The 27,778-nt window shown below is 33.0% G+C and overlaps 1 protein-coding gene across 2 annotated transcripts in view; it reads left to right on the forward strand.

Moving 5' to 3' along the window:
• Window positions 1-26,018, forward strand: part of KLHL1 (kelch like family member 1) — a 184,286-nt gene extending 158,268 nt beyond the window's left edge. For both annotated transcript variants that reach the window (XM_053970469.1, XM_053970470.1), the window contains 4 exons: window positions 7,188-7,350; window positions 20,320-20,532; window positions 24,757-24,928; window positions 25,959-26,018. In XM_053970469.1, the coding sequence (XP_053826444.1) occupies window positions 7,188-7,350; window positions 20,320-20,532; window positions 24,757-24,928; window positions 25,959-26,018 (608 nt within the window). The remainder of the gene's footprint in view (window positions 1-7,187; window positions 7,351-20,319; window positions 20,533-24,756; window positions 24,929-25,958) is intronic.
• Window positions 26,019-27,778: the final 1,760 nt, after the last annotated feature.

Below are 27,778 nucleotides of genomic sequence, written 5' to 3' on the forward strand. Positions count from 1 at the left end.
CTCAGTTTTACCTTTTTCATGAAGCATAATATAGCATAGATTATTGCTTACTCAATACCAAAAATATAATGATGAATGATACCCCTCTTTAGACCTAGTTTGAAAGATAATTTAGAAGTCAGTGAGAGCTGAACTTTAATCTACCATTTAAAAAACTTTTGCTGTGGCAGTTAAGCAATGGTATTATTTTAGAAAGTGCTTAAGCCCTAATAAATACATGTTTGTCTGTGGAGTTACAATCTGTCAGAAAGCATTCCAGAAGAGTAGAAACCATTAAAATAAACTAGGAATATAAATAAAAGCTTGATATAGTCTTAACACTCCCATCCATGGTAACTGTAAAATAAACTATAAAAATATAGAAGATAAAAGGGATCTTTGTTCTTCTTTCTCTGCTATCTTGCATGATAGCTTCTCCTTTTTATGTATCACCATTCTTGGGCTACTAAGGAACCAAAAATGGCAAATTTACATATTACATTAGCATACAACAAAAAATAAGTAGGAATTTGTTCTAGGTCTGGATTTTTTTTTTTTTTAAATTTTACAGCGTAATGAATCCAGATTTTTTGTATGTTGTCTATATGCAAAAGAAACCACTCTATGGAGATTAAAAAGCACAGAGCTGCAGAGACACATGCATGAGAATCTGAGATTCCATTCTGGATGTCAGGGCATATATGAGCCTGGAGACCAGAGACAAAAGGCAGGAAAAAAGAAATGTCAGTAAAATGAAGAGAACTGAATTAGCATCGAAACCAACAGATTAGGTCATACCCTATTAAGATGATAAAACTGTAATTATTTGTGACTAATTAATTTCCCAATATTATGGAGCAACTATTTATAAATAAAATAATTTTGAATGATATAATAATATTTTGCATAATGCTTGTTACAGTGCCAAACAGCTGGGTAAAGGAAACTTTTCCAGATACTAGTTTCTTAGAGCATGCAGACAACTGAAAATATTCTAGCACTTCATGCTGTCACATATATGATACTGACCAAATTCTAATGAGCTGGGCAGTGATACTCCAGATTTCCAGAGTATGATGCCATACACTATGGAATATCATTTTGATCAGCTGTGGTCAGCTGAGAAGGATTCATGTCCCATGAAAGTTGAACTTGAGTTCCTATTGTAAATATCTTATTTTTCTGCAATGGTAAATCTTTCTGGGTACATCAACACGTCGTAAAAGCAATGCTATAGTTAAGATGTGTGTTCTCCATCTTTATGTGGTGATTCCTATGCACAGAAAACCCTAAAACCCAAAAAACCCAACAAACAAAAATGCCAAAACCTATCTCCACATAAACATTGAGTGGAAGAGTTCCACAACAGACTGGCTTACCAAATCACAGCAATCTTCTGATATACTTGTATTTTTTACCCCAGAAGCAAGCAGTTAAGAGATTAGTTTTAGAATCTTTCTTTTAGGCAATATTGACCAGTACTATGTGCCTCTATGTAGTTAAATTATTGTTATTTTTTCCATGTGAAATCTCAGGAAAAATGACTGCTTTCACTGTGGGTTACAATAAGGGCTTAACGTTTTACAGTATTTTCTCTGGAATATTGATTTGCACGTATATTAGATTTCTGCTTTGGATTTTCCTCCTTATCATGGGGAACATTAGAGGGATCTTTTTTTCTGAATTATTAAGTACCTTTTGTACTTTGCACATTTACTAAGTAGTAGATCGTGACCCAATTCACTAAAGAGTTACAAATCATAACAGCAACAATTATAATAATTTCTGAGTCATGTTCTCAGGACAATAGTGTGGCAGAGTTGAGAACCTAGTGTCTTATCTACAAAACAGAATGTAAATAAAGGGTCAACAGGCAGATCTTTTCTTCTATAAATTTGCATTATATTAGCAAGTTAGTGTTATATCTTCTGGCCCAAGAGGACAGTGATATTGCTATAATTCTTTAAATGAGCCTTAATACTTGTGAATTTACATAGGAATAGATATTTTAACATTAAGTCACTGAATATTCTCTAAGGAAGGTAGGTCAGGTCCAATTCTCCAATTAAGGACACTCTAAATTCCAAGATTGGCCTATGGCAGTAGTATATGCAGCATCCAAAGAACAGTATTTATATTTCCCACTCAGTTAATAGTATGGCTTTAAGAACTAAATATAAGATTTAATTCATCATTTAATTAATGATGCATAATTTAAATCAAATTGGACTTTACTTTCTTTGATACCACTACTATGGAAGAAAAGTAGTTTAAGACTTAAAGACGGAAATAACAGAGTAAGGAAAAGCAGCAATATTAGTTACAATTAATACAAAATTGTATAAATATGCTTCTGTGGGTATGGGTGAGAAAGGAGATTGTTAAAAATGTGCTTCTACCTGGACATTAAATAAATGCAGAGCTTAAAAGGGTAGAATAAAATCTGGATGTTATTTGATCAAATTTCATACTTGGATAGCAAAACACTGATTTGTCTTCTCACCTTCAATGTCATGATATAGTGTATGTCTGTTATCTTCTTGAAAGGTAATGTCCTTATTTGTTGGATACAAGTATTTCCTTGCCAGTTAAAATTTCACATCACTACAAATATCAAAATGAAGAGACTACAATAAATCTAGCACCACAGATATTTTTTTCTTTGACATTTTGTATCCAAATGTCGGTATAAAACTATATTTTCAATTTTTTTTTAGAAAAAATTGCACTTTTAAAAATTTTACTCTGTAAAATTAGGTCCATCAGGCAGATAAGGAACTGTAGAATTAAAAATATTATAGGCAGTGCTCCTTTATTTTGTAACATTACAGAAAAGCAATTTAAAATCCCATTCCAGTCTTCAAGTATAAATAATTGGAACTGTACCGATTGAGCACCTAATTAGGCATAATAGGGTTTTTGCTGCATAGCTTTGTGAAGGCAATCAAAAGGAAAATGCCTGCCATTGCAAACTAGACAATTAATTTTTTAGATCTCATTTAGTTTAGAAAGAATACTGTTTGCTTTTATAAATTCCTACGTAAAAATGCTTAGAAGAATTATTTTCCAAGTACTTTTTTTGTTCAGGAAAACATTAAGTTGTCTCTGCACTGTACTTACTGCACTTAACTACTCAAGAAATTGCTGAAAATATATCTCCTCTTAAGAAAACAAGTTGCTTCCTTTCTTAAAAGGGATGTTCATAGCTGGTTCAGCTCTGCAACTATATGAGAACTAGGAAAGCCAAACTATTCACAGTATCAGGTAAATGAAAGTAATCCATCAAAAGATGGTAGAACAAATTACTCCCTCAGTGCCAGAATCATTATTTTCTACAAATTAAAAAAGTAAGATCTGATTCCACCAATTTTCAGTTTCTTTGTTCAGATAAATAATAATTTTTGTTATTCAATGTAATTCTCTTATAGTAAAATACTCCCTTTCTGAATGTATTATTACTTTTGTCAGAAAACAACAAAGCACTAGTATCATGTGAAAAATTAAATTCAAGAGGATTTTTTTCTTTTCTTGTGCCTTAAACTGATTTTGCCAAATTGTTGAAGATGATGTACAGGAAGAAAATATATGAGGGCCTTCTGTCCTTTCCCTTCTCTTAGCAAATTCTCATGAAGGAGCAAACAGCGTTATTCGCCTGTGCAATTTGCTTAATGACAAATAAGAGTTCAAGTGTCAGCTGGAAATAGTTATTTTCTCATTTAGAAACAGGAAAAGCCCATTCATGGGCTTTTTCAATATCTACGTTCTGAGTGTAAATCTAGGTGGATCTTTGTTATCTTGTGGACAGAGATGACAGGGAACAAAATTATGTACTCTGACATCAGTATACTCTAGGATACACAATGAACACGAAAACCTGTCTCATGAAGTTGAAATGAACTCTGATCTTCTAACACACTGTTCAGTATCTTAACTACAAAAATATGAAAAATCTTATCTCAAGAGACCAAGCAGAAATTGGCTGCACCATTTAAAAAAATAAAAGGTATATAGAGTTCAGTACCTTTGCTCTTTAAGGAGGAGGACTTCTACAGTGTGCTAATAGTATTAGAACTCTGACATTTCAACACAGAGTACTTACAATGAATTTAATTATTTTCTTCTGTTAAAACAAATGACCTGGAACATTCAGAAAAGTGAATAGTCTTGCTTCATCAATTTTACTGGAAAATATTTTGCTTTGTGATCTTGGGGAATGTGTCCCTTAAGATTTTGATTATGGTGTTGCCATTTGCTGTTATCATGGACTGTTCAGTAATTTCAGTCAGAGAAGAGTTGTACTGCAATCCATCTTGTGTGATAAGGAGGCTACAAACAATACCTTTGGGAATACCCTTTAGTCCATTTGTGTGATATAAAAATCACATAGACATTCTGGCATCTAAGCTTAGAATGAATTCAAATGCTTGAATTCAATGCTTCAATATTGAATTCTTCATATAGGACACAGTCTCTCTAATATAAAATGTGTATTTATATACTTACTGATATAAATAAGTATATAAGGTGATTACATTATCATTACTACTCATTAGAATATTTTGAAACATATGATTCAAGCACTGCCTAATGTGGAAAGAAAATACTTCTGTGTAGCTTAGAACATTGCCAACCTGGCTTCTTAGAAAACATAAGAGTCAAATGTGGGGTTTCATAGATAGAATGGGTCTAAACACAGGTAACAGAGATGCAACCCAATAGATGCAACAGTTTGTGCAGCAACTTCCACAAAAGGGCACCAGAAACTACTGAGGGCAGTATATTCGTTTCTGCAATGGGGAAAAAAAATCAGACGGAACTGTGCATCTCACAGGTTTCTATCTGCATTGTATAAACTCAGAAAAGTTCTGATGAGAAGAACAGAGAAGCCATTGAAGACTATTTTCTGTATAAAGCTGAGTTACTTAATGTTACTTTTCTCTCTTTGTAACAAGAAATGCAGAGAGAAATTAACATTATATTACTGCAATGAGCTTATCCGTTTTCATTGTCATTTAGAAAAAGTAAAAATCCATGAAAATGCAGGAAGAATGGTATTTTGATTAAGGGGAAATCAAATTTCCTACAAAAAGTGAATTAAATAATTGTACTGGCTTAATTTCCAGCAGGAAATAGATGAGAATAAAGCTCAACTATGAAGGACTTGAAAAAAATGTAAATACTGAATAAGATAAAAAGAGTAATTGAGGAAAAGCCTCTATATCCTAGTGAAAGCGCAAATAAGTTTTCTGAGGAAGCAAAACCTGGAAATTGCAAAACTGATGTGTTTTTTATACGCATCATAGATTCCTTGTGAAATTCACTGTATAACAATACAACACTGTTTATGTGTGAAGGTTAGAGAGGATTTGCATGTTTGTCTCAACACCAATTATGTGTACATGTATGTGTATAAAAACGTTTACCTCTCTGAGCTTCCTTTGAATATGATTCAGTTTTTATCCAGAAAATAACTTGATTTTCTATTTAACTTTCCATGTAATGAAGAGTATATAGATGAAAAAGCTAAGGAGAACCATAATTTTTTTTATAATGTAAACAACTTTGTTCAGGATTTAAGAATATTTTAAAATATTAAACATTAGAATAAACAAAACACCACCTCCAAACTACATATATTACCATATGATCCCATAATTTTTATGTGACCACTGACACATCTTCCCACATATTGCTATTATATGAGATAAGATAATGAGCTATATGGATCATGACTTCAGTTTAATATCCACTTTAATATTCTGGAGAAATTATAACTGGAACATGTGATTGAATAGAAAGAATTTCTAGGCAAGGCAATTAAAACAATTGGAGAAGGAGTTCTATAGAAAAAGAAAAGATTCAACCTTCATTTGGAGGAAAATTTTTCTAAGGGTTAGTAGGGTTTTTGAATTATTTTCTTTTTTAAGTTAAAAAATATTGACAAATGAAAATAAACACTCAAAGTGCAGAAATACTTTCTATGAATTCTTAGATGAAACATATTCAAACTCATTGATAAATATAGTTTTAAAGTAAAATAAGCTTTTAATTAATTACTTTTCTGAAATGGAACAAAACATTATTATACAGAAAGTGGAAATGTCACACTGTTTAAAATTAAAGCTAGACTTTTCTGCAAAAAAAAACAAAGTCATCCTATGAAACTTTAATGATCTATTGTTTTCTGACTTTTTGATGAGTTCAAATTGTGTGAAATGGAGTGAGGAAAAAAAAAAGACATTGACTTAGAAACAGGACTGGATTTAGCCTGAGATTTTTCAGAGTGATGGTCATTTGGGATCATAGAATGGAATTACTGAGCTCACTGTCTTGTAACAACGGGTGCTTAGCTTATAACTTATCTTCCAGAGCCTTTTAAGCTTAACTGAAGAGACTGTGAGATAGAGAATTCATCAATTCCTTTGACTGGGTGATTCAAACCGTTCACAGTCAAAAAATTGTTTCTTATTGAAATACGTTCAACTTCAGTTTTCACATGTTACATTTTTTTTTTCAGTAGATAAAAGAGTGCTCATATATCCAACATTATTTTTCTGTGAAGGTGTGTGTTTGTTTGTTTTTTTTCTTTTTTGATGGAGTGGAACTGAGGAAGCAGCTTAAATTTCTCAGTCTAATTACTTGCTTAAGCCTTCAAGTGTGTTTTTTGATTCCGTACCAGTCCATCAATCTTCCTGCTAGTGAAGAATTGTTTATTTTCTTCTACATAATTGACAAAAATGGTGCAAACAGACTTTGACCCCTTTAAAAGCAATTCCATTCAATGAAATCCCCCTTAAGCTGACAATAATCAGAGATCTATCAGGTATCCAGTCCCTACTTTGCTATGTGCTTTACTGCTATTCTAAAGAGTTAATTCATTATCAGATTATGAGAAACTAAAGGGAATACAGAAATCTAAGAGGATCACATCATTGACAGGTTATTCTCTGAAGCAAACACACTTCTCAAGAAATGAAATTAAGTTGGTTTGACAAGACCTGTTTTTCATACAGCCATGTGGAATGGCATTAATTTTATTCCTGTTTGTTGATTCTTAATTAATCAAATCTCAAATTGGTACTTCCATTTTCATTTTGAATATATAAGTTCATTTGTTGGTTGTGTTTTGGAAAACTTTTTTATTTTTTACTACTGATAGAGTAGTAGATAGATACTTTTATCTTTTCTCACTTTCTTCTCCATTTTAGGAGTTACAGTGCTTGAAGGGCCTATTTATGCAGTGGGAGGACATGATGGTTGGAGTTATTTGAACACAGTTGAGAGGTGGGACCCTCAAAGTCAGCAGTGGACATTTGTGGCAAGTATGTCAATTGCCAGAAGCACTGTTGGAGTAGCAGCATTAAATGGCAAGTGAGTAGGGTGTGCTTACACAGTTGAAACACTTCTTTGGAAAACCAATGAAGCTTAATTGTCATTGCTTTCCCTTATTAAGTTGCAGTGGCATTGAAATGTTCTGGAGTAGATCAAATGGTCAAAGCTGCTTTAATAGGCCTGTTACTCTACAAGAAACTGGTTTCAATGGTGGACAAGCCATGCTGCAGACTAGCAGAAGCAACATCTAGACAAATAACCCTGGAAATAATGGTCTAAAGTCATGAAGAGCAGCATATGATTATGCATCTATATTCCATCTTTGTTTCTTTTGCACAGCTGACCATATATTCAATCCTTCCCAGTTAGTAGATACTCAACTGAATTTTGCATGACTTATATCAAACACTTTTTAATTCAAAGGGATGTTATCTGTGTCCCAGAAAGGTAGGAAGGACGCCATTGAAAACAAAAAAGCAGTGGTCTCACTGCAAAAAGTAAAAGTATGCCATTGATTTTTATTTTTTTTATCTGAGTACCCATCTTTAAAAAATATCCAATATGCCAAGAACTGCAACTTGAAACCATATGTAAGGAAGGACCTTTCAACTTTCCGGTGCTATTCTTGCTACATTGCTGTTCCACACAACTGACACGTGCTGCATTCCTCAGGGTATTGGAAATGGATATCTCATTGAGAAACAAAATGTTGGATTTAACATTCAGCAAAGGAAAAATTATTTCAGTATGGAAGTTCTGAGGAGTTTTTTCTTGGTTATTCATTATTATTTCTTTCTTCTGCAGTGAATTATATAAGTAAACAAGTGAAGTGCTTATTGAAGTAAGAGAGTTACAAACTATTCTGTGTGTGTATCTCTCACATTGCTTTGGGCACTCTACATAAAAATATTTATAATATGAGCTTCTTAAAAGACTTGAAAAAGTATAGCCACTTCTTTTGTGTTTTAAAGTGAGAAACTATTCCATTTGTGATCTTCCATTGCCCTATGGTTGGCTGAATTTGTTTTCCATTTAAATTAATTTTAAGCAGAAAAATGAAAACTGTATTTTTCTATCAGCTTAAGATGGAAATAAATAAAAAAACTTAAAGCTTTCGTATTCTGATCTCATCAGGCTCTGAGTGAAGAGATTGATTTGTAAGTAACCTCTTATTAGTTCCTGATGTATTAAAGTGTTTCAGAAGCTCACTTGTGTAGACCATGCAAGTAAATTATCAATTATTTTGCTGCTCAAACAAATTGAAAACAATACTATCTGAATTTGGCACAGCAGGGTGCACAGAAATGAATGTTATTTCACTGAAATACATTTTAAAATTTAAACTGAAATTCTTATATCAACATATTTCCTAAAACATGAAAAGGATTATGTCAATATGTACATCATAATCTAATTTGAAAAATATTTAATTATTGAAGCAATAAGATCCTACTGATTTTTTTGGAAATTCAGAAAAATACCTGAAGTTTTTTTTTTTTGTTTTGTTTTTTTTTTTTTTTGTTTTGTTTTTTTTTGTTTTTTTTTTTTTTTTTGTTTTTTTGTGGTTTTTTTTTTTTTTTTTTTTTTTTTTTTTTTTTAATTTTAGACTTAGTCCATTTGCCAGGGTTCTTTTCTATAATCATATTGCCTTATGACATTTCAAAGTTGCAGTACTGTTTCACCCAGGAGGGCTTAATGCAGTATCTTCCCCTCCCCACAGAAAGGTCACCTGGTTGTTACCTCCAGATTTCCCAGAGTAATAGGATACAATAGTTACTATGCTTCAATGAAGAACACAGGCAATATTCATTTTCTTAAATGTCTTCTTAGTTGTAAGCTAGACCAACTGATAAAAGATAAAGGTATTTTTTGAGATAAAAGAAAGACACCTGACAAATTAATTTTACTAGAATTTCAACAGAAATTATGTGGTGCTACATATGAAATAAATACTTAAGATGAAAAACAGGTGAATAGTACAGGGATTTGAAGAAGAAAAGGACTCTATGCAATAACTAGGACGTCACAATTACCCCTGGAATTCTTTACAGATCTGTCCTGAGTTAAAAGATTATAACAAGTGCAAGGTAGTTAAATTACCAGACCATTCAAAGTGGCACCAAAAGGAATAATATCATATGGTTCATGTTGGGCACATGAATACAGAAGTATTTGGATGACCTTAAGAAGCAACACAAATAGAATATTTAGTAGTTTATATGTGAATTAACAAGCCTTGTGTTTGAACAAAATTAATGCTAAGAAGTAAAAGAAGAGGTGAAAAAAGCTTTGTATGTTGTCAGCACAGAAGAAAGAACAGAAGAAGAAATCTGGGGGGAAAAAAGGAAGTGCTATTGAAGAATACATAAAGTTTTATTAATATTGGAAATATTTATTTTGTATTACTGTGTGGAATCCTTGTCATCCATATCGAAGGAAGTTCACGTGAAATTGCAAAGGCCATATAATGTGTACCATGACTATCAAGAATGCATGTCATACCAAAGAAAAGAAACAAAACTGATACAGTTGTCAAAGAAACAAATGCACAAAATAGCTGCAATTCAGCTGGGAAAGTAGAGATGAAATAAAAGTAATACGGAGACAATAAGATCTTGTCCACAAACCTCTCATCACATTCTAAATGCCTGTTTATTTGTTCATATAAAGGGCAATGTTATGTGTTTTTATGTAACACCAAAAGCTGGAATCTGAGAATTTTCCTTTTCAGTAATATTTTTGTTTTCCCAAGTAAACAATAGGTTCTAGGTACCACTAACAATGTATGCTGAGGCTGTGGAGAGTCCATCTCCTTCATCTTCATGTGTTTCTCATAGTCAAACAGTAACACAAGAGTGGAGTGTGTTATCCTTACTATATATAAAATTATTTATGTTTAACTTGATGTCTTTATCAATTTTCAACATATTTTGGTAGGTGTTCTAAGACTTGCCATGACTGAAGAATGGTGTTCTAAGACTTGCCATGACTGAAGAATTTGTTGGGATGAAATATGGTCAATAATTCTGATATGGCAACAGCATCATGCTTTCTGCCTTGTTACTGTTAACAACCCCTTTGCAGAGATTGGAAAAGAAAGAGTGCATGAACTTCCTCAGATCAGCAATAGATATGGGTAAATGTGGGATGACGATCTACAATTTGAAATAACTGGTAGAGGATGGTCATTTTATATGCAGAGAGTGAGTCAGAAGTTGGGATGACTTATTTGAATCTTCTTTGGGGCTCACATAAGTGGTGTGTAACTAGTGTGCAAATTATACTATATAAGACCAGCCTTCTAGAGTTGTCAGCAGATAGTGCTGAAGCAATAGAACTTTTCTACAGTATGAGTTTGAAGCACCAAGGAACCAGAAGTGTGAAAAAGTCTATATTTTCCAGAAACTTTTAAAAATTGCCACTCAACTATTTCAAGCTTTTCTCAATTTCTTAATTTTAAACTCAAGAAGAACAAAAAAATCTGGTTGGCACCTTCAATCCAATAAATACTAATACTTTCATTAACTTAAAATGTAAATGACTCCAAATTTATAGCTAATACCATAGCTATTTATTATCCTTCTATTAAAAAACTCTAATACATGAACTGCTCATTCCACTAATTAAATTTAATTTCAGAACATATTTTATGCTAATGGTGTAGCTCTAAGTGAAAATGAAATTTACTTTATGCACTTTCATCAGGAATACATACTCCTCAAAGACATTCTCTGTATCACAGAGATTTATGTTATTCTAAACATTTTTGTGTCACTACCCTAACTGAAGTTTTTCTATATTGCTCTATTATATGTCCACGAAGACTCCATTACAAAAAATATTCCTTAGTTTCTACGGGTATGTTCACAATTATCAATATTTTTTGAAGCAACTGTAGTTTTCATGGCAGAAAGTCTGACCCTTTAGTCTTGATCCCTTTAGCGAATATCAGTAAATCTGTATTACAAAGGATAAAATACTCAGCTGTTGATAGGACCCACGGGCTGACTTTGAATGGTAGAACATCACAGCAGTGCCTAAAGTGTCGAAAATCATGACTTTAACACACACTGGCAAGTAGTTCAATCTCATGCTAACATCTTGTGGAGTCAAGGAAAAGGAGTCCTGCACTTTATTGATTGCCACATCCTCAAATATGTGCTATAGTGAACTTGATATTTCCCCCTGCTGCTGTTGTTTTTATTAAATACCACACAACACTGTTGGTATATGATAGATGACAAAAAGCAAGGAATTGTTTAATCTTAACTTTTAGAAATGCAGCGGGGTAAGTATTCTTTTAAATGATATTTTACTTCTATTTAAGAAAAAGTTTTGTGAGTGTTTGTTGTCTCTGAAGGAAAGTAAAAGAGCAAGGGGAAAAGCTGCAAAAAAATATTATTCCCGATTAATATCCATCTGACCACTTACCATTTGTTGTCACAGGCAAAATAGGCTTGACTAGGGGAAAATTAATGCAATTTATTAGTAATAAAAATAGATTCTGGCTAGTAAGAAACAACCCCAAATTTTAAAATGCCACCTTTCTTCCCCCCTTTCCCAGGCTCAGTTTATGTCTTGTATAACGTTACAGCCCCACTCCTGGCTGGTACAGGGGGATGGGAAATGGGAGTTGTGGTCAGATCATAATTGTTTCTCTCTGTCACTCCTTCCTCACACATTTCCGTTGCTCCATCATGTGCTCTCCACAGGCTACAGTCCTTTGAGAGATAACCTCCTGCTGCAGTGTGGTGTCCTCCATAGGCTGCTGTGCCTGTCACTGGTGATTATCTTAACCAGGAAAATGCAATGCCAATACTACAGGCAAGATGCATAAGCTGACCCAGAGATATTTTCCTTTACAGGAACAAACCCCTAAGAATATATCCTCTTAATCAAATCCAACATATTTAAAATTAGAGTTGTTTGGTAAGCCCCATCTCTCTCCATTAATTATGTTTCTGTCCTTTTTCCTGTTTGCCTTAAACACTGATATTTTTTTCATGTTTTTGTTGAAGGACAGTCCAACATAAGAAAACCACTGCTTTTCTGGTTGTGTCCTTTAAGTAATTATTTATTATCAATTGGTAATTTTGTCTCTTAACTGCAGCAGATAGAATTTAGATCAGATTTCACATTCTATTAATTCTGCTTAAGTACCGATAGAATATACTAATTGTTATTTTACAAAAATGCATTTGTATATTCATATTTATTATTTTTCCCTTCACATCCATGCAAATTAATTTGTTACATTTTCAATTTTACTAGTTAGGTAGAGAGACTCATAACTATGTAGCTTTGAGATTTTTTTAATCATTATTTATCTATTTATATTCAGTTGTATTCATTCAGTTCCACCACTTTTGCAATAATTGGATTTGTTTAGTAATGGATTTTCATAAACTGGATTATTGTTTTGGCAGTGCTTTCCCAGCTATTCTCTGTTTCATTTTGAATGGGAAACACAGAAAGCTACCCAATAGAGATGTTGGCATATGTACAGTGGAATGTTTTGTTTTCAGGTCATTTAATGAGAAAAACTGGAAAGAAACCTGTGTTATTTAGATCAATATTATGTCTGCTGTAAATAGCAGTTACTTTAATTTAATATTCCCCTTACAATTATAATGTACTATTATAAAGCAACTATCAGAAAGTTTAGCCTGTTGAACCTTAATTTTTAAGAAAAATAGCAAAATTCAAACCAAAATAGTGTGAGCAGAAGAAAGGTTCTTAAAATCATCTTATAGTTAGTCACTCACTAGGAATATAATTGCTTTGAACTGACCTTGGAGAGAAAAAGGTTAATAATTCCACAAAGTCCTTAATAGTAGTTCAGTGTTTGGCATGAGAGAATTAGGAATGTATTACATTCATATAACTACCTACAAAACTTGATTGTTTGGCTGATTACAGCCTCCTCCAGTTCTGCTCCTTTGGCTTTCATGCATCATATAATGAACTATCTGTGGCATTTTCTCTTAGCAGAATCATTAAGGCTTATTACTAATTCAGTGCCCTGGTCTGATCTCTTGTGCTTTTGCACATAAATCCATATTTCCTACATGGGGGTCTCATGCAGCTCACTGAATGTACCATTTAATTCAAAATGCCTTATATTCTCCCTTTCTCAAGCAAGATTTAACTTGTTATTTTACATCCAGCCTGTAAAGAGAGAAACTCTGCACAGGTCTACTTTTCTATCTGTGGGGCTAGGCTAGCCTTAAAAAGATACAAACTAGATGTCACTCTTATAAGAGAAAAGTGAAATCATGAATCTTTAATGTAAAGCCACTCTTTTTCCTATGGTCCAAAGCAGATGCATATGCAGTTAGAAAGCCTTCCTCTTTAGAAACTAAGTGATTGGTAGGAGACACAACAGATGCTAAAAACTTTGCTTATCTTCAGGGTGGGAACTTGATGAGCCTATTTTGTCTGGCTATACTGTGGACACAGTCCTAGATGCTTGGACCACATTTCTATTTTGAATGTTTACTGCACATCTACGATTTTTAGTGTGTATGCCCCTACTATGCCCTTTTCTTCATCCATCACCCACACGGCAAAATCTTCAGACTAGCTGGCTGTTGACTGTTGTACAGCTGGAATGACTGTAATTTGTGATAAGTTCTGCCATTCAGGTTTTTTAATAAGAAAAAATAAGAAATAAGTAATAAGTAATAAGAAATAATTATTTTTTATTCTGTAAGTTTTGTAATGAATGATAAATTCTGCATAGATATGCATATGATCTAGTATGGTATGAATTCATTTGGACATGTATGGGTACTTCAGGCCAAACAGACATAGTGCGTTAACTTAGTCCTAATATGTAGCAGAAAAATGCAGTAGTGTCACTGCATCTAAGTAAAGCTTTTAAATGTAACATATACACCAGTTTAGACAGCAGGAAGCAGTGTGGATAATGCTTAGGAAATTTCACTGCCTATTTTTCAAAAGCGCAGCTTCCACAGTTAAGCAGAGATTTTTTTAAAAAAATAGTCAGCAATCACTGTTTTCTCTCTTGTGGTCAAGACTGCAAAAGGCATTAATATCCCATATTTCTCATTATGACTAAAGTCTGGCTTTTCATTATTATCTTTAGTGGGTGATGAATTATGAGAATCTGAATCAGTCTCACATGGTTCTTGGTGCCTATATGCTGGGACAGGAAGGAAGCCCTTGTGTAGTGCAGTTGGAGCAGTCTGGAGATCCTCCCCACACCAAATGTAGACTTCAACTTAGACTACACACAGACATGTGTACACATGTGCATTCCTGTGTGTTATCATGTGTACTCACATACTTTCTTATTTCCATATATGTGGAATCTGGAATGATATTTAAATATGCACATCTGACTGAAATTAAAGAAAGCTAAATATTAATTTAATACTCAACTAAATATCTTTATGGGCAGCAGCCCTTACAACAGCTCCCAAATATCTACTATATTCAGCAGAATAGAATGCCAAGCCATCTCCACTCTTAACTTCCTATTTTTCCAATTTGAAACGTGATTAACTTCTTAATAACTAATATTCGGGTAAGATGAAATTTCTTTTGACTCAGTAGACCAGCTTCAGATAAATCTTACATTATTGGTTGAGTTTGTTGAAAAGAGAAGGGTTTGTTCATTGTGAAGATCACAAGCTAAATGAACTAAGTCTTTTTTGCAAGTCAGCCATATAATTGCAATGCATGGATAATTTTCATACTTCAGCAAAGACTAGGGAACTGCTCAAAAGTATTAAATAAAGGAAGTATTAATATGCTTGAATTGTGTTTTTTAAGGCTGATGTAACACTTCAAAACTTCATGCCAAACTAATAAGACAAGAAAGTATGACCAAAACTACTATATTTCCCATCAGTGCCATCTTTTTCTCATAGCTTTTGTTGCTTGAGGTTTTCTTTGCTCTTATGCCTTATTGGTGATTCACTTGTTCTTTTACTAATCCATTCAAACTAAGAAAAATGCCTTGATTGGCACACATAGTTACTGTCATGTAAGGAGAAAAGGAAATGTTTCAAACAGCATGCTTTCTGCCCACATTGTTCTCACTAACTGCAGGCAAATCAGTATATTAAGTATGATGTAGGTATTTTGCATGCTGCTAAAATACCTACTGCTAAAAGCAGTGCTTTTTCTTGTCAAAAAAATTCATGCTGTCACATTTCTGCTTCCATCTACATCATCTACCTAACCAGACAGTATCTCAAATTTGTCTTAGGAAGGCATTAGCTATTATTAACAATTTTTGTGAAACTGTTTTGCAATGGGAAGAATAACAAACATACTTCAAAGGCTAGCTCACCAGTTACCAGCCTTAGATTTTTTTTCTTGAAAATGTTGTCTCTGTTCTTACTATGTTTTATTCTAAATGTATGTTGACCTATAAATAGTTTTATAACTTAATTTTAATTCCCCCTTTTATGACATTTTTTATGCTGCTGCTCTTTTATAAATATTATGTTTAATAACTTCTGGTTTAAATCAAACTTTTTTTTCAGAAAAACAATTATTCTGTATCCCACTATGGGGAAAAAGAAACACATATTGAAATTATTCTTCCTCAACTGTGGAAACTACAAAAAGGTGTAGATATTTTTAAATATTTTAGTCAAAATCAATAAATAAATGGAAACTGAGGCAAAAAAATGGAACAACTGTATGGTCTAAAATTATTAAACTCACAAAGAAAATTAGTATCATAAACATTATCTCAGTCTAACACAAAGTAATTCTATGGATTCACTAAAAATTCTTATTTAATGGCAGATTCACTATGTGTCTTAATAATGGAGCAAATTAAGGGCCTCATGTGCATGCTGTAGTAAATGATTAATTTACAAAGACAATTTTGCCTTAGCTACTTTATAGCCTGATAAAGTCAAGAATGTTTTTTAACTGGTGGAATCTGCATTGAGTCAAGGGTCTTGTATAGAGAAGGTAACCCATATAATTCTGATTACAATTAAAATTGCTTGAAACAAGTTTTTTCTATTAGAAAACTAAAATTTCCGGTGTAGAAGTCAAACTTTTTTATAACAATATTATCCATGCAAAAGGTGTTTTTCTATCAGTATTTTATGCCACAGAATCATCAAATGGCTTGGGTTGGAAGGCATCTCAAAGATCATCTAGTTCCAACTCCCCTTTCATGGGCAGAAACACCAGCCATTAGATGAAGTTCTCAGGACCCCCATCTAACTTAACAGTAGTTACTACTGATTTAATTCCAGGAACTGACTCTATGACTATATTTTTTTTCCATTTTTGGGGAGTCAAATTCTACTTTTAATTTATTTCCCTACTGCATTACAAATATATGAAATGCCCTTCCAAATGAACACACAGAAATAAGACGTCATTAATGCTTTCCATTCACAAAATTTTTGTATTTTCAACTTTTTCTAGTGAACTACATTGGCATAATCAAGGCAGCATGGTTAAATATCTCTCTATATAGTCTTGATTCCTAGGCCAGGTATGGACTGATTCAGCAATACAGTAGTCCAGCACCGATGAAAATTACTACTGTCCCTCAGTTCTACCAAGCAGATATCTTTTGTGTCAGAGTAATTCTTTGCTGCTCTTTCAGACACACTGAAAGGCCAGAAAGGGTACAAAGGGGCCTAAGCAAAAGACTGGATAAGGTCTTTGATATTCATAGTGAAAGAATTTTGAAAGGGAAAACCTCATTAAGAAATGCATCAAGGGCATGATTCAACTGGTTTCACAAGCCATACCCACCTCACATCAAAGGCAGTCTGGTCTTTTGAGGTTGGCTTGTCAAACTGAATTTAAAACTGGCTTTTCTGAGTAGTTATCAAAGGTTTGTAATGACAGAACTGAGATAAATGCTTTTGATCCATCTGGTCATGATTTCTCCTAATGTTTCCTACTTTGAAACCTCTACTTCATTTTTCTAGCCAATTATACATATAGTTATATATATAGAAATGTTCAGGAATCTCTCTCCATCTTAGTAAAAGAAGTGACAAAACCCTGAAAAGACAGAAGAGGCTGAGCTTGGCCTAATTTCATATCTGTGCAGTGTCTGAATCAGCTGAAATGTAGACTATTTAGGAAAAGAAATCTATATCTCCACAGGCAGAACTTTCACTGTGATAAAAGTGCTCAGTACTGGATGCTTTCTTTTCCTTGCTGGTCTCACTCTCTAAGCAGGGATATATGATTATTGTTTTTATAATAATTCTAATTTTTATGGGATACACCATGGAGAGTAATTCAGCTAATTCAGAGAAATATATGATATTTTTCACTATAGAAATTTTATTACAAATTTTTGACAAGCTAGACAAAGCTGAAAAAATGTTTACTTTAAAGTCATCTAATAAAATAACACCCTAAGCTCTAAAAAGGAAGAAAGACTACTAAATAGCTTTAATTATAAGTATTTCAAAAGTTTCAGATAGCTGTACAGTATCCTGAATATTCAGTGCTTGTTGCAGAGCTGCTCCCCATTCATTTATGGCCTTTGTGAACATGGATTTGGAAATTTGACTGAAGACTGAAAGCAATTTCTGACTGAATTGTTCAAGCTCATCTACAACCAGACCTTTAAAGCAATTACTTCATTTCCAATTTTTTCTTGTCTGAACTATTTTTATTTTACCCTTGTGAAATTAAAAAAAAAATATTAATGATTTGTTAGAGAAAAAAGACAGAAACACAATCAAACACTCAAATGTTATTTCCAAAATATGGTTTTGAAAATGAATTTTGTTCTGAATAGCTGAGAGCATTTTAGCAACAGATTAGGTGGTCCCACGTTATCGGCTACTTATGAACAGCATTTGGTATCTTTTTATCAGCAACTCAAGAGTGCCTTCAGCTATATTTTTTTAGCTCATCAAGTCTTAGTTGGAATAGAGGAATGAGAATGTATGTTTTACTTTCAGTTTGCAAATATCAGCTTATTGATTTATTTCAGTTGAAAGACAATGGAATAAATAAGAACTTTTCATGCCAGAAGAAATATCAAAGTGGTGGGGATTTTGTCTAGGGGTACACAAGATTATTTGCATTGAAGTCTGCAGAAGTGCTGCTTCTTTGCATTTTTAAAATGGTGTTCAGTGTTTACATGTCCAAATATCTACTTAGAAATACATTTGATAATCTCAGAAATCTTAATAATGGTTTGTATTTTTGGGGATCAATTCACTTACTGACATGTAGTTGTCTACTGACATTTAAATGGCTTCAGGGTGCCAGCAGTCATGGTTTTTTTCTACTGTTTTTTGTACTATACTGTTTTCCATATCTCTCAGCCTGGAAAAAATGTCAACATACCTGAAATGCCACAAAAAATGTTTTATCACTGTCTATGGGTAGCTGAAGCAAGTCGCATCTTTGAAAATGAAGATAAGATCCTTGCAGACACCTATATGTAAATGTTTATATTTACATTTATATTACTGTAAATGTTTTTGGCCACATGTTTAAATATTTTAGTGCTGTTCTTTAGGCTCAGATGACTTCTCTGAGTGTAAAAGCAAGTTGGACACTGTAGATATCCACAGATTAACAGAATTGGATGCTTTAATATTGATTTTATCTATAGATATCTGATAATCATAAATAAGGTTAAATGTGTTAGGTCTGGATCCAAAGAAATAGTTGTAAAAAAGTGTATTTGCTTTAGTATCTCTCACAGAGGAGTCTGGATTCTCCAGGGTGCTTTAGTCAGAGCACAGGTATATCTGTCAGGCACTACCAAAATGTTCTCAGGCTTCAGTGACATTTTTAGTGGTTGTACAGCACTTCCTTATTCATCAGCATCCATACCAATGAAATGTAATGGCAAATGCACATTTAAATGGCTCTGAATTCATGGAGTGCTTAGGACAGTAAAAGCTTCCAAATGAGTAATTGCTTTACAGAGACAGCTTTCACATTCAAAATTGCCTAGTGGTTGGACTTTAAAATAGCCTGTGTTTCTATTAGTTAATCTCCAGGCACAATATAAAAGGCAACTGACTGCAAAAAGATTCATACGGAATGAATGCAGCATGGTATTAGGGGGAAAGAACAATCAGAACTATTTCCTCCTGGGACCCATTATAAACAGTAGAATGAAACAAGTTTCTTGCACCTGCAGATACTTACAAACACAACACCTTTTGTGTTAAACCACATTTTTATAATTTCAAGTTTAAAATACTCTTCAGAAGTTGTCCATGACTTTCCAACATAACTCTATCCTCATAAAACATTCTGATGAAGAAAAACAACAAACCATGCTTGGGGGTTATAATTTTCTTGCAAAGTGGATATGTTGCTGTTAGTTTGGGTAAAAATTTTCTTCAGCGAAAGCAAGAACCTTGAAACTAAGGTATTAATTTTTAAAAATCCATGTTTAAAACAGAACATGATAGTCCTATCTGCAACACATTTCATATTTTAACTCTACTATATTCTAAGTGTAACATTCATGCTGAAAATGTGTTCCCATTGATAGATCTTTTTGTGGAATTTGTTGAATATCAGATCTTGTTTTCCATATTGTTTGTACCTCTTAATACTTTGATGCACAGTGAAAACAAAGAGGAACTATAATAAATGGATTGGATATTTCTTCCTTGTCTGGATTACCAGTTATATGTTTGCACTTCCACTTCCATCTCATAGATGGTGAGCTTAGGCAGCAACCCTGCTTACATGATTTTTAAACCTATAGAGACAAACCTGTATGGCATTTGTGGTGCTCTTGACTGAATATACAGTAATGAAAGAATGAAAATATTCATTAGCAGAAAGAAATATCTTCCTTTCTCTTCAGCTAGACAAAGCACTAAATAACACATGAGTTTGGCAATAATATTAAAAACGTCTGTTTTTTCACAATATGAAATTCACATGATTTCAAATATTATGTATTCTTTTTTTCTATTTTCTGATGACAGATAAAAAAACAGATACTCGTTTTTATTTCTGCTCTTGTTTTATCAACATTTTTATTTTCATGGACTTTCTTAGGTTATATTCGGTTGGAGGTCGGGATGGAAGTTCATGTTTGAGTTCAATGGAATATTATGATCCTCACACAAATAAATGGAATATGTGTGCTCCTATGTGTAAGAGAAGAGGAGGTGTAGGAGTGGCTACCTGTGATGGCTTTCTTTATGCAGTTGGAGGTCATGATGCTCCTGCTTCTAATCACTGTTCGCGACTGCTGGACTACGTGGAAAGGTATCATATTATACATGCATTTTTTTAAATACAAAATAATATCTGATAACATTATTTTATTAGCTTAGTAATGGTAAATTTAAGCAGGTGTTCTTAACCCAAGAAATGTCTAATTAGTACTTACTTGAAAAATTCTATAAAGGTGTGTGAAAGACAATCTCTTTGAAACTTATTGTAATCCCTTTTTATTCACAGTACTATTATATATTACCACAAACACAAAAATCCACTCTTTTCATATCCCATTTAAGTAATTTTAGGAAACTATATTATGCATTGCAGTGTCACAAACTAAAAATTATAGAGAAAAAAATTTTTCCTTGAAATAATTTTATAACACAAAATTGAATTGTGTTTAGAATGTTTTCTAACTCCAAAAACATAGTTAAGCAAAGAAGAAATAAAGAACTGTTTAAGGGATGAATATTCACAGCACAATGGATTCCTTCCTTTAATAAAATGCCACTTTCTAATGTGGTGATGTAAGCCTGATACACTGTATTACAGTACCCCAAATTCTGCAAGTAGATTTTCTACAAATCCAAGAATATCTAGTAGGGCAGTACAGCATAGATGAAGTGATTAAAGCACTCAGTTTAAAGGCATTCTTCAAATTTTTCCATGAATGTTTGACTTTTTGTTTCTGTTTCTGAATGCAATAAAATAGAATAAGGAAAATATTCACTCCAAATGTGTAGAGATTGCAAAAGTTAAAGTAGTTATGTTTAAGTAATTGGTTTATCTTAACATATAAGCTGGGAAAGATTTATCTCATCATTTCTTTTCAGAAGGGCTTAATTAAATGTCAGTTATTTCTTCTTCTAAATCCAGCTTAATATTCAATATTTAATTGAAAAATTATAAGTTAAAATTTCTTATGTTATCCGTATGATTTTGCTCAATCTTAGACTCATTGCCATCTCTACTGTATGTTAGCAAAAATCATTGCCAAATTCTTCTCATCTCCAACAGAGGGACAGTTAATCAGGGAAATCCCACGATGCCTGTACTTACAGGGCCTTTGCTTGTGGATCTCTATTTATAAGGAACAATAACAAGAATTTTCAATTAAATAAATTTATATTAAGAGTACTAGTGACGGACTTAATGAGATATTTTCAACTGCTTCTGCTTATTGGTACTCAGAAGGGATCTTTTATTTCATTTTTCATTTTCTGAGAAGAAAACCCTTCTGGTGTTGATGACGAACCATACTCTATCACATTTGTCCTTCTCAGGAGAGACTGCAAAAGTGAGCTAAACCTATCCTTATGCTGTTTTATGTACTAGTATTAGAGTGACAATATATAGTATCCCTCATCTAGATATTTTTTCCATGGTATCAAAAGGTGTGGATGACATACTTCATCAATAGTTAGCTTTGAGACTAAAAGTTGGGCCTAACAAACAAAAACTTGTAAGAGTATTAACTTACATTGAGAGGATGTGAATTAACTGGTGGATTCCACTGAAATGTGAAAAAACTCTCATGGCCCTCCCAGTGATTGATTAATTTATAAGACGACTGGAATGTTATTTAGTGTGTCTGTTTTTTTATTCCAAAATAATGCATCATTTTCAAAAACTAAAAGCCCCTCAATATCTTAGGAAAAAAAAAGAATAGTAAGTGATGAGGAGGTCTATTAGTCTGAGTAATTTTATATCTCTCTGAAAGTTTTTCTTTCCGTAACTATTGAAGGCCTGCTTTTTAACTAAGTCTCTTCTTCTTCAGGAATGAGTCTGCTTCAATTGTCATTCTGATGCAGCCTGGTAGGATGTGCTTATTCCAGTACCAGTTTGCTCCTGGAAGACTGTCAAACCAGACATAATATTTTAAAATTTACTTTTGAGATTATGAAAATATAGTGGAGGCAGCAGATACGTGTTTTCTTAATGCTACTGCTCAATAGTAGTTAGGCATTCCAGTTTACTTTCTTCTAAGGGTGATAAAATTTTAAAGGATTTCCTCTGGATTCAAGCATTCTGAAATAAAATAATAGTTACATCTCACTCATCTTCACAAGTTGATAAAGTGCAACCTTCTATTCCTTTTAAAAGGCAAAACAACTACTTTCTTCATAAGAATTATAAAATTTTCAAGATATTTTGTCAGATTTCATAAAAGCAGTTTTTCAAATGTTACTCAAAATTTGACAGATGCTAAAAATATAGTCATTTGACCTATGGTTTTTTTCCCCTTCATCTCACCTTGATTTCAAAATTGATTTCTTTGCACATTCAGAAGCTTTTATCATAACCCTGCTCAGCCTAGGGCATACTAGTTATTATAAAGATGGCATATACAGTTGTTTTTTAGCAGCAAAAAGGATGTTAGAAATCTCAGGTATTTTCCTGGCAGTTACAAAGCCAACAAGTTCTCTTGCAGTTCTATTTTGCTGACAGAACTGAGTTATAAGGATTCATTTTAGCCTTACATACCTGTTTATTGGAAGAAGAAGAAGAAAAAAATGGTCAAATGATGATGTCAGTTGCATTATTTTCCAGCTTTAACTTTTGCACCTCCTCACCTTGACCTTTGCAGTTTAAGAGCAGTGTATGGAGGAGTCTATTAAACATATATTAGCTTTAGGTAGGCAAAGATACAATGCACACTGGTGCATTTCACTGGATGGGAAACTGTTTCAGCTAGAGGCACATGATGCTGTCATTGAAAAACTCACACAGTCTTTGAAAAAAATCCTTTTTTTTTTTTTTTTGGCTTGTTACATGTTCATTTTCCTTCCACATACTCAAGCAATATTTTGCAGTATTCTCCTCTAAAGTTAGGAATATACCATATATCTAGATATTTGACATTTTATTTTCTGAGAAGTCCCCCAAATGCCAGGATTAGCAGCTAGCACACAAGTAGATTGTTTTCTTAAAATGTATTTACCTCTCAAGAACAATATGAACAAGGTTACCGACACTTCTTTTATTGTCCAATTTAAAAGTTATATTTATGAACCAAAAGGCTGTTACAAGCAAAACCCTGTAGCATTGCTGTTTCAGTGCTTGTATTAGTATATATTATTATTATATATGTTAGTATATATATATATTTGTGTATATATATACATACTAATGCAAGCACTGAAACAGCAATGCTACAGTATTGCTTTTGTATACAGTATACAGTATACTATATATATATATATCATTTCATTGTTCAAATATTGTTCAAATATGTAGGACTTCTAACAGAATCCCTCCAAGTTGCTTATTGATAATATGACTTACTAAAATAATTACACATTTAAGCAAATTAATAAAGTCAGACTGTTTAAAGGATTTGGAGACTGGAACTGCTTATTTTCTCCACTGATCACCTGATTCTATTACAAAATAGACTTGCTTAAGGACAGATGAAATTAATTTTATTATACTCTGATACACTATTCTGTTTTAGTAATATTTGACATCTAAAAATGAGGTATCTAGTGTAACCTAATACTCCAGTCATCCTTGGTAACAAACTATCAAAAGATAATTAATTTCTGGTTTATGCATGTCCAAAAGAGTTACAATGGAATGACTCTGAAATTAAACAATTTTACCTTTTTGAAGAATATCTCAATGAAAACCTATGTTAAATATTTAAAGGTTTAATATTTAAATTTTAAATAACCATCACTATACAGAAGGATTTTTACACTCAGTTTTAAAAATTCAGTGGTGATTATGTTTTAAAACCAGTATTACTTTATCTACTTGAGCAAATATCAGGAGGAGATACTAACTCTAATGCAGTTGAGCATTAGAATACATAGGAAGGTTTTTACTGTTGAGTATAAATTCAGAAATTAAAATATAGTGAAAATTAATTTTAGAAATAATATTTCTAATCTTTTTGATGTGCTGCAGAATTACCCCACTTTAAATGTATACATAACATATAAACAAATTTTGCACCCATCCATTCAGATATTGCTCATATATCTTTCTCAGACCTCTTGATGATACACTATCCTACAAATATCTTAGTTTATTCTAGAAGTTCAGCTGAGCAAAAGTTTCTAATCAACATCTAGAGGGTTGAATTTGGAACACAATAAATCTGTATCTTTTCTTTTTGATGTTAGAAAGAATTTTTTTGGATAGGCTACTAAAAATTTAGTTTTTCCCCCTCAGGAAAAAAAAAACAAACCTATATTCAGGTGAAAATCAACATGAATTGATGCTTGTCTTCTCTCCACATACCCAGTTTCATTTTTCTTTGCTCAGGTATGACCCAAAAACTGATACATGGACAATGGTGGCTCCACTGAGTATGCCTCGAGATGCTGTTGGTGTTTGTCTCCTTGGTGACAAATTATATGCAGTAGGTGGCTATGATGGTCAATCATACCTGAACACTATGGAAGCATATGATCCACAAACTAATGAGTGGACACAGGTAATTATAAAAAATTATGAAGTTTATTTTATATATACACATGTGAACCACACAGATTTACACACATATGTGTATGAATTAGCCATTCTTAGCTTTCTTTAAACCTAGTACAAGAAAGGTGTATACTTCTGAATCATGATCTTACATTAAAATAAGCATTTAAAATAGGTGAGATGTATTATACTCAAGAGTCCCTATTTCTTTTTATGATTGCAAGGGGGAACTTCTGTTGACAAGCTTAAATGTAGACACAAATACTTTAAAGTTAGTGCAGAAGGCCATCTTTTTTAATCTACTATTAATTACTGAGATGAGCATTTTTATGATGTTCTGTAGGAGATATGAAATTAATTTGGGAAGATTATCTTTTTGCAAAACCACCAGTTCACATTAAAAACCATTAATAAACATGCTTGGACAGGTAGTTTGGAGACGTGTAAACAATGTTGTGATTTATACAATTGAAACAATGTTGTGATTTATACAGTTGCACCAATTACAATGTGTTGTTCCATACATATAAACTGACTCTACTGTGATAGTTTCAGCAAGATTTAGTCCCCTAAAGGTTTTAATCCTTGTGTTGTCTTGAATACTGTTTAAAATTTCCAAACTTATTCTAAAGGACTCTTGAACCTGTTTAGCAATAATGGAACCATACATTTCTGTATTGGTAGTTTTCACCTTGCCTCAAGGACTAAAGTTAAAGCATCATCCACAGTCTGCAGAATAGAGAAACCCCTTGCATATCAGTAGTTCACAAAATTGATGACAACTCTAAAATTAATTCCTGCTTTCTGTTCTCACACTTTCAAATGAAAGATGTCAGGTGTGAGTAAGCAATTTTAAATTACAATAGTAGCATAATGTGGATTTTGTTTATTTTTAGCAATTTATACTCCCATTAGCTTTGACCATTTTAAAATAATTTTGACACAGCACTTTGACAATCTTTGCATGGCTTGTTCCTGTTTGGCAATCTTTTGCATGGTTTTTCCTATTCAGTTAATTTGTGTCTGTTTTTCTGCAGATGGCTTCCTTAAATATTGGAAGGGCTGGTGCCTGTGTTGTAGTCATCAAACAACCATGACTTTGTCAGCACTGCTTAGGATTTTACTGTCTGTGAAATGATTATTTTTCTATGAAACAAAGAGAACGATAACTTCACAAGAACAAGGATCTACACTTGAAGAAGTTTGGAAGTGACAAAGATTAAGTGTTTATGCCCTATAAAATCATAAAACTGTTCAGTCAGTGAACACTAAAAAAGCCCCTGGAATATTGTAGGCGTAAATATGTGAATGTAGAGTAGTAAGTTCAGGTATTGTTCTCATGAATGTGTCCTGGAGAACTGGATAATCATGGAAAATCTAAACAAAGAGTGGAAAGGAATATGAGAACAGTTTTCATGGCTGCAAGAGAACTGCAGAAACATGAAAGTATATTTAATCAATTTTAAACTGTGTTTTTTAAAAGAGAAAAGTGGATAGTAATATAATTTTTTTTTTGCTGTTCAAGTCTTGTCTTCAAATGGGTTATGGTCTTCTCATTTAAATGAGCAGTTTGACTTTACTGAAAGGGAGAGGTCAAATGGTCTGGATATTCATAGCGACTGAGCTGTGACTCTAGAGCAGGAAGAAACACAAAACTAAAAGTAGACTTTTTTTGTAACTTCAGATTGTGCCTCCTCACCCGTGTTAATGCATCTTATAAATGAGTCTATTGAGGGGGAAGCCTGTGTGTTTAATCAAGTAATATAAAGCAGTCCTGTGGCTGCACTGGGGCTTTGTTGCAAATATGGGAGTCAAAGAAACAGTTACCTAATTCTTTCTTAATCTTATATTCAATTTAAGCATGTGGGCTCTAACCTCATTGTTTAATGCATCTACTGCATGTTGGAAGCTCATGACAAGCTGGAAAATTGAACCCCTTATTTCACTGCATCATGTTAATGGATGTACTGTGACAAGAACATTCTATAGAGACTCTTCTAACATTTCAAGAGGGAGAAAAATCCTACATTTTATTTTTTCTGATGCTTGTACATACACAATTTTGCCTACTCAGAGCTGCAAATTTATGATTTTCCACTTATGACTGAGAATAACTGCAAGTCAGGAAATCAGAATAAATACAAGTGGAATAAGGAAAATAAGACCATTTGATCTAATAATTTTCATATGGTAAATAGTGTCACCTATGCTTCCCTTTAGGGTTGATAATTTCTGCCAGTAATGATAGTTTGAGCTTTTGATTTGGCAGTAGATTTGATGCTAATGCTTTCTATCTGCTCAGCTGAATAAGTTAGAAGCTAAGGCCACTACTGGAATATGAAATTCTGCTATTCAGGGATGTACAGCTTCTGGGAACAGGGCACTAAATATACTTCTCTAAAGCCTTGCTGATCCTATAGGAAACATTTCATGGGCCAAAAGCAGAAACTTCACAATCCTCTGTCACTAGCAATTTTGAGAAGGAATTCTGGCTGCACATAAATGAGTTTTCTTAGTGGAAACCTCTGCAATCATTGGAGATTGAAAAATACATAGAGCTTTCATCTTGGGACATTTGATTTGAAGATGTGTCTTTCCTTCAAACTCATCAGTATGCATGGAGGTCTTTGTTTACTGATGTAAGCTGAACTGCAGTTCTGAAGCCTAAGTATATGGATTTAAATCTTTTAAATATTTCTGCATCCTAATTTGGAATCCGTTGAAAAAAATTCAATATTAATTTTCCACAACCAGTTGCCTTTTGAATTGCAATTAGTCTTTCACACACAAGCACGTGATTTTTTTTTTCCAACTACAACAAGTTGTTGAATAAAAAATGTTACCTCTCTAAAGAATT

This window comes from Vidua macroura, chromosome 2 (genome assembly GCF_024509145.1).
Source record: "Vidua macroura isolate BioBank_ID:100142 chromosome 2, ASM2450914v1, whole genome shotgun sequence".
NCBI classification, from domain to species: domain Eukaryota; kingdom Metazoa; phylum Chordata; class Aves; order Passeriformes; family Viduidae; genus Vidua; species Vidua macroura.